We start from the raw sequence: 9,184 nt of genomic DNA on the forward strand, positions 1-9,184 counted from the left end.
ACATCATATAACAACACATCAAAATATATAGAGAAAAATGTTTTTGTTTTTTTGCATAGTTTTAATTCCCATATAGGTGTATATCGTGTTCATCATTCAGGATACTATTGATCTACTCGAAATGTATGCACAAACAAGGAAAATACTAGAAATCTGAGTAGATCGAATATTACTATAGATTAACAACAATAATTATGTCTTCCTATTATTAAATGGCACAATAATGTAAAACTAATAACCATGCAACAAGTCAGTATGACACAAAGATATTTAAAATAGGACAAGCCTGCATGTCTGATCATTTCAAGCAGGCAAAAATAAATCATGCCTTATACTGTCAAACATAGGAATACCTAAATGTAATCAAGAATTATTAATTGGTTATTCTTACATTGATTAATATTACAGGCCCATTACGTAGGTAAATTGGAAAATGGTAAGGTCTTTGATAGCAGCTACAATAAAGGAAAACCATTGACATTTCGTGTTGGTGTTGGGGAAGTAAGTTTTTAATTAACTTGTTCATGATTTATATGTAACATCATAATAATCCTATCTCTAACCAAGGTCTCGTACGTTTTCAATTTTTATTTTTATTTTGTTGAAAAAAATAAAAATAAAAACAGAAAATCACAAAAGGTGGTGTGGATTTTTATGTTGTTAGTTTCCAAAATAATGATAATTCTAATAAAATTGACTAATTATAAATCCTATTTTTTTTTTTAGGTAATGTTATATGTAGCCTTTAGGGTTATGAATAAGTACTTAACACCTTTTATAATTTGGTACTCCTCTGTAATGTATTACGTGCTCTAATTATTCATAAACGGATTTTTAGGATATGATGAATATTACGTAGTTTATATTATTTTATGATAGAGTTAGAATTGGTTGAAAAAAAATCTGAAAAATCAGAAGTGAGTATATATAGGGAAGATAGAGAATTATTAAAATACGGAGTACGATATGAGGGGATCACTAGTAGGGAAGAAAATAGTACATTATTATTTAAGGTTTTTAAAATAGAACATGGTGCAAGTACTAAATTACGCCCGTAAAAGAAAAGTGCAACTAGTAATTAAATATGAAGGGAGTATTAATTAATGTAGGAATGCATGATAAAATTAAGCGCAAGTAATCAATGTAATTAATGTTATATAAATTTTTCATTTTTTTTTCTTCTTATTTTTGGCTCTTTATATTTAGCCTTTAAGGATTAATTATTACATTTTTTTGTGTGTGAAATACTATATTGGTTTTTTCTTTAAGTGTCCTAATTTCTTGCCAATGAACAATTTTGACTAATGATATTTTTTAAGGAAAATTGACTGAAAATAATCCCAACAATTCATGGTCGGTGTAAATTAATACGACCTCAATTATTTACTTTCACAAGTACCACCTTTTATAGTATATGTGCGAAATGGTATGCTAGCCATCGAAGAAGGTATTTCGTGGAATTTTTCATCTAAATTCATTATTATATTATCTTTATACTCCGTATTAATTATAAATTTTTTTCAAAATACATACTCCATTTTTATTCACAACTAGAGCAGCCAGCGCGCGGAATGGCTAACCATTTCGAGTTAGCTTTTTTCAGCTTGTGTTTAGGATTGACAATATCCATTTATCACATGTGTACGTAATTATCACTAGTGTAGCTAAAACTTGGCAGTGTTTGGGTGGAACAACGAGTACTTTAGTTGTGGACGATTACTGTTTTACATTATGTGTTTCAAATAAGTGTTTTTTTTAAATAAAAACAAAGCCTTACGAATTTAGGCCATAGTTTTAAGGTTTATTGGAACAACTAAAGCATGTAACCTAACGCATAATATTCTTAAACCATAACCTTGAAAATGTTACAAACAAAAAATTCAAAAGCAACAATTACAACCAAACATTAAGCATAATGTGTTGTATGTGGCAGTGTTTTTCTATGAAGAAACACTGTGTACTTATTCATGTTGTTGCTAAGTTGTTTTAGTAGAGTCTAGGAAAAGGAAATGGCTTTGATAGCCCACTTTAGAACCCTAAGTCTAGTTAGGGATGTTGTTGATGCAATCTAAAAGTACATTAGCTTGGTTGCCAAGGTGGTAGTTATTACTTCAAATTCTTGCTAGTCGCCGTGTGAAATCATGCATTGAACAATACTAACCTTTTTTTTTTAAGTTGAAGGAGACATTAATATTAAGGAGAAATAGGAAAGCCAAGTATATAAATTGTAGGAATTATAAAAGAACTACTCCGTATCAGTTTCCTAAAAAAAAAAAAAACTAAACTCTTGCAAGTTACAAACTCTAGCAATTCTTGAGCTTGGTTTTAATTAGAATTGAATTGATAATAAGAAATTAATGCACGGAATTTGAAAAGATTTATAATTATTGTTTATGGGAATAATTATTGCAAATTATTTTTAAGTACAATACTATTTTACACTTTCTATAACAGATTGATAACTTAAGATGTTGTGCTATAAATTAAATATAGCCTCCATTGATTGGCGCACTTTTGGGTTGTGCTTCATCTTCTCTGGGTTTCTTCTACTCAGGGATGGTGAATAAAGATTAAGGAGATAGAAATGTAAGCGCAAAACTCATTAATGGGTAGGGATTATAAAGGGGTAAGAAGGTAAATTAATATTTTGAAGGGCAAAAAGGTCCGTGCACTATTCATAAGAACAACTTCCCACTTTTTATAAGGTAGGGATAACACACTACTTTGATATGACACATACTTTAAGGGAGATATTAGACTAGATAAACAGTCAAATTAATTAACAATTTTTTTAACACCATTCAGAAGAAAGTGTTATGTCAAAAGAAAGTGTTAAATTACTACGATTTAAATCTATAGCATAATTTTTTCACTAACGTAATCTAATCACTTTTGTTTGATAGTAGAATTTTTTGTTTTCTTTACATAAATTAATTTACTAGCCTAATAGTGGGGTAGGCATGAAATTATTAACATAATATGTATTTTGAAAAAAAAATTATAATAAAAAAAAATTGAATAATGAATATAGACGGAATATTTCTTACAATGCCTTTATCGGTGGTTGGCGTACCATTTTGCACATATAGTACAAAAGATTGTGATGCTAATAGAAAATATTTAAGGTTGTATTATTTTGTTCACACCGTTAATAGTTGGATTATTTTAAGCCAATTTTCCTATCTTTAATAATCCATAAAATATAAATTATAAAAAGTTAATATTTGGAAACTATGTCAATTCTAACAAGTACTTATTGATTATATACCATCTTACGCTTAAAGCTCAAACATTGGCCAAAGCGTTTTATGTGAATATTACCAAAGTTAAACTGAGATACTTAGATAAAAACAAAGGAAGTATTTTATATGGCTTTTTAAATCCATAAACCGAAAAAATGAAAATCTTAATAATGACGGGTCCTAAATTGTTTAAAAGTTCTATAAATTATGATACTACAATAATTAATATTACCCCCGTTTTTTATTAGTTGAAACATTTTGACTTTAGCGCTATTCACTCACTTCCCTTTGACTATGTTTTGTGATTTAAACATGATGAAACATACAGTCATGTGGGATCTTGTTAGATTCGTCACAAATATATATTTTCAAAATATCAACTTTTTATAATTTTTGCTTTTGGTTAATTGAAGATATAAATGGTTGAATTTGTGCATTGACAAAAGTGACTAAAGAAACGTGTCAATTAAAAAGAAATCAAGGAAGTATAATTTATGAATCAATCATAAGAGCAAAAATGACTTATGATAGGTTAAAATTGGGTATTCTATGAGTGAGGTAAAAGGCTAAACAAACAAGTGTCATGTTATAAATAATTTTAGATTCCAATCGAGTTAGGAGTTAGTTGGGATCAAATCGTTGTCAGTTAATGGTTATTCAGGTTCCCAACACGTATAGGATATCAGATCAAATCAATTGTTGGTTAATTTAATAAGAGGCTGAGTTCTATTCGAGTTATGGTACTTATTCATTATTTGGGTTCAAGTCATTGCTAGTTAATCCCGTTATTTGGGCCGTGTCAGCTTTTGACCCTGCTATAATATGACTTCACTAATGTTTTCTATTTTATTTTTTTACAAGTCTAGTAGAAATGGTATTTTCCCATTTGACTTTATTGTTATAGGATATTAACATTTTTTTTACTGAAATATTATATTTTTTTTTTCTTACTATTCTTAAAGGTAATCAAAGGATGGGATGTAGGAATATTAGGGAGTGAAGGTGTTCCTCCTATGTTTGCTGGTACCATATATATACTTTGATTTCTCTTATACAGACATATAGTTGTTATAATCATCTTGATCATAATAATACAAATTATATTTAATTATCATTATTATGGTGCTAAACTAGGGGGGAAAAGAATGTTGATGATTCCTCAAGAGCTAGGATATGGCATGAGAGGAGCTGGTTGTAGGGGAGGTAATAAATAACTTTGCATGTTATAAACCTTAGTTTTTATTATCTTGAAGAAGTATTTTTAACAAGCTTCTCGTTATGATGTAGGTAATTGTATTATACCTCCAAATTCCACCCTATTTTTTGAAGTGGAGTTCTTGGGAGATGTCAAATAAATGCTACTCTCTATTAACTTACATTGTAAAATAAAGTTTTGGATACAAGTTGTATCATATACCTTAATACTCCTGTATATATTCTTTCTGCAAATTCCACAACTGTAAAGACAATTGATTAGTGACAGTTATTCACCCATTGGGATTATAGTTAGTCATTTTTAGGTCTTGTCCAGTTGTCCCCTAATGCTTGAATATTATTCCTCTTTTTTTTTTTGTTAAATTATTAGAGTATATCTTAGAGTGCGATAAATATCTTAAAAAATAATGACCTAATGTAGACACTAAATTGTGTCTCCTCAAAAACCGAACCCAGTGATGAATATCTTTCACGTCATGATAGATTATCGAATAAGGTGAAAATTTGAAGAGTCTCGTGAATTCTTCTGTTTTCTAATAAAATAATTCATTTTTGTTTTCGAAAATCATTTATTTTGTATTATATTTATGAAAAACATTTAATCCATTTTAATTTGTTCCACAATATGGGTCCAATAATTCTGTAGTTAGATGGGGTTTGAAAAGACCTTTCCAACAATATATTATAAGCCCAATTCCGGATTATAATGTGGAAGTTATGACCAAAATACTAAAATGGGCCTAAAATGAGTTTGATGTGCAACCCAATGATCATGTGGAGGGTCCATATTCCTAAATCAATTAGGATTAATTAGAAGTTTCTATAAGTTTCTAAAAGATAAGATTAAAGAGTTTGAAATTGAATAAAACTTCTGTTTTTGAAAGTCCTAATTCTATTCGAAATGAAAGACGTTAAAAAACAGTCAAATATTATTTTCTTGCCTCGTAACTTTTATCCAATCTTTTATGCTTGGATAGCTCTTGAAATTATCGTTCCGATGATATATTATAATTTAATTCCGAGCTATAACGAAAAATGTTGAAGCATAAAGGTTTTGATGATGAGGAACTTAAACTAAAGCAAAGTCAACTAATAAAGGCTTTCAAGTGTTTGATTAGTTTAGGTGAAGTTGATCTTGGTGATGGAAGAAGTAGCTGGAACTAAGAAGACATGAAGAGATCTTTAATTATTGAAAGAGTTAAACAAATCAGAAGAAGAGTTCTCTAACAAGAACTAAGTTCTCTAACAAGAACTAAGTTCTCTAACAAGAACTGAGTTCCTTAACAGGATGAGTTCCTTAACAGGAACTTGAAGACAACAAGCTTAAGATTTTTGGTGGAACTTAATAAGCTTGGATCCCAAGTAATCTACCTGTACAAAAGTGCAGCGCAACAATTATATTTAGTTAAGGTTTTTATCTTCTAGATTATTGTTAATATGTTAAGTAAGTTAATGCACGAAATTTATTAGAAGCGTGACAAATTTTCTTGGTAAATAAAATAATATGGAAAATATATAAAATATAGATTTTAGGAAAAGATTTTCTAAAAGATAGATTTTCTAAATAGTTTATTTCTTTAAATCGGTTTGTTAAAAAGATAATTCTTTTTAATAAATATCTTTTTACCTTATTTTCCGAAAAAGATTTTATTCCACTTGATTTACATAAAACCGTGTTTTAGAATAAGTTATGTTAACTTATTTATCTATTAGAAAACCTACTTTCTATACGAGTAATACTTGTATAAATAGTAGAGAGCAAAATGGTTTTAGGTTTTTGCTGAGTTTATGCGTGGAGAAATCACAGTGCTATAATTAAGTAAGTTTACCAAGCTTCTAATTTGTCATATTAGTTTCGGATTTCATGCATTGCTTACCTATCATACTAGGTGTCATACATTTGTATTGGTTGGGTTATTTGGGTGAGTTTATAGTTTGCTTTACATACAGTTTGTGTAAGCTTCTAGGTGAAGCTGTGAGTTTTTTACTTAGGTAGTACAAGTATTTTGTACTTTGGCAGTACGTGTAGTACTTTGGTGGTACGAGTGAATCTAAGTGTGGTGCTTAGATTAGGTAGGATAGGGTCCTATCAAGTAGCAAGTCCAGTGAGGAACTTGTGAAATAAAGGTCCGTGTCTAATAGGTTGTAATTTGGTGTTTGTCCTATTATAGTGAAGTTTGTGTGTTTGAAATCCGTAAGGTAGGGTCGAGGTTTTACTTCCAGTTGGATCCTGGAAGGTTTCCTCGTAAAAACTGTGTGTTCTTGCAAGTTCCTATATGCATTGTTTTATTATTCCGTAAAAGTAGTAAATAGGAACTCGATACAATTCACCCCCCCTCTTATATTCATCATCTCAACTACAAAAAAGATATGAAAGAATTACGAAACTCTATCCAAAACTGACATCCTTCAACTATTTCAATTATATCTTTTATTGTACAAAATATTTTAATTTGATTCCAATGGGGTAGAAAGTATACTTCAAGAGCTTTCCAACTACATATTGTATGACTAATTTCGACTTCTAGATCAAAAAATATGATAAAAACAAAATCTGTAAAAAAAACTATTTATTGCGCTGCGATGGTCCTATCGCGCTATTGAAAAAAAAAAAAAAAGATGGTCCTATCGCGCCCCGATACTTTTTATCTTGTTGCGTCAAAAGGAATTTTATTTCGATTTGAATTCTAACTCTTTTCTAATCGTTTCCGGATGTTTTTCTCTATAAATAGGGTCGTATTTCCTCGTTTTCAATCATCAATAATCATCTTCTATTCTTTCTCTCTCAAAAGTTAGATGCTTATTCTTTCTCCTTCTTTCTAAGTCTTGCCTTTTCAATACCACATTCCTCCGTCACGAGACTTAGACACACCTAGCTAAGCTCGAAGTTGCGTTCACCCTAGACGCGAAAGATTGATAATTTGTAAGGGTTTGGTCCCAAATCTCTATTTTGATTATTGTTTTAATTGTTTGATTTAATATTTTTATTGAAGTTACACTAGAGGCCAGCCTAGCCTGTCCTCCACCAACCCGAGGCACCGTTTTTTAGGCAGCTTACATTTTTCCTGCTACTAAAGCTTCCGTTTAGATAGTCAGGAGTGTTATCCTCGAGGGAAGTACACTTCGTTTCTATGGTCTCTTAGTTAATTTACAAAATCCTAATCTTAAGACATTTTGTAAATCAAGAAACCCCTCTATTCTACCTTCCAAAATGAAATTCGCGACTAAAGTGTGTATTGTTTTGATAGAAAGAGATACGAGGCAAAAAAAGTGAGTAATTTTGTTACTTTATATTTTTAGAAAGCAGGCTTAGATTATTTTATGAATTCCTAGTATCACGTTAGGATGCTTTATTGCTTTCCAGTATCATGCTTTGGGTTGTTTCCTATTTCTTATATCATGCTAGTATTTTGTTAGGGTTAAAGCTTTGATCTTTATTGCTTTGTGACATGCTATGATTTGTTATTAATATTGTTGGTATCATGCCTAGGATGTTGCTATCAATATTATGCTTTGATGAGATAGAGAATATCATTATAATGATGATTGTTGAATCAATGATATTACTATGTTGCTTGATATATTATTGTTATTGCTTGATCACGCCCTTTCTTGCAGGTTTAAAGAGAATTTGTACTTGAAATCACGTTTAATAAGATAATTAATAATTTTATTTAGACTAATATGATTTTAATTCAAGTGATCGTCAATAATAGATTTATTTGTGCATTAATATTCAACCAACATAGATTAAATATGTTTAGGGTTAATATATTGATTGTATGTTAGTTGGAAAGCGCACATGAATTGAGTAGAATAAAGAAGAGACCTATTTAGGGTAGGTTCAATCTCTTTTAGGTTAGATTTGTATCTTCATCCCGAACATCTTGTCATTGTTCCGAACCACTATGGAGTTAGCGATCTCATGGATTTGTAAAGGGGTGTACCTTCACCTTGTGAACGGTTTATAAATTCCTAAAACTTGTTGGCGACTCTTTTGCTCTTTCTTCTTTCCCTTTGGACGCCACCATGATTAAGTGCATGGTCACAGTGGGGCTTAAGTGTGGGATGCTTGAAATATTCCCCACAGTTTTTGGTGGCTCTTCTGGGGAGGATTTCTATTTTAATTACTAAATTTTATTTTGGCAATAATTTAAAATGAGTATATTAAAATCATTAATTATACGTAACGGGCGTTTTAAGTGCATGTTACGAATAAGGATTTATTTTTTATAAATAAGTACTTATTTGTAACAGGCAACCAAAATGCCCGTTACGAATAAGTACTTATTTTTAACGGAAAACCAAAATGCCTATTACGAATACTCATTAAATTAATTTTTTTTATTGAATTTTGGCCGCATTTATTTATATATAATTAATATATATTAATTAAAACCTGTTCCTATAAATAAACAATTACACCGAACAAACATTCGTAGAAATTAATAAGACATAATATAAAAATATAAGTAAAACATTACAAATAAAAACTTGTATAAGTTTATCTAACACATACAACAACACTAATAATATTACTTTGTTCTACCTATTCTACCTACGCGAATAGTTATGCATTCAATAAATATTTAGTTCTAAAGTATTGCACCCACTGTTTTTGAACCACATAATCTCGTCAACATCATAAGGGGCTTTCCTTGGACAAAAATCCTTCAAAAAAAAATAAATATGAATGAGATTACAAAATAAAATCAATCATTAGAATA

At 29.8% G+C, this 9,184-nt stretch overlaps 1 protein-coding gene across 1 annotated transcript; it reads left to right on the forward strand.

The window, feature by feature from the left end:
• The first annotated feature begins 240 nt into the window (after positions 1-240).
• On the forward strand, positions 241-4,616 carry LOC145632886 (peptidyl-prolyl cis-trans isomerase FKBP13, chloroplastic-like). The gene is made up of 5 exons (XM_081685214.1): positions 241-249; positions 409-501; positions 4,205-4,265; positions 4,377-4,445; positions 4,530-4,616. The coding sequence occupies exons 1-5, from the start codon at positions 241-243 to the stop codon at positions 4,595-4,597; spliced, it is 300 nt and encodes a 99-aa protein (XP_081541340.1). The 3' UTR covers positions 4,598-4,616.
• Positions 4,617-9,184: the final 4,568 nt, after the last annotated feature.

The sequence above is a fragment of the Chenopodium album genome, chromosome 5 (genome assembly GCF_948465745.1).
Source record: "Chenopodium album chromosome 5, dcCheAlbu1.1, whole genome shotgun sequence".
NCBI classification, from domain to species: domain Eukaryota; kingdom Viridiplantae; phylum Streptophyta; class Magnoliopsida; order Caryophyllales; family Amaranthaceae; genus Chenopodium; species Chenopodium album.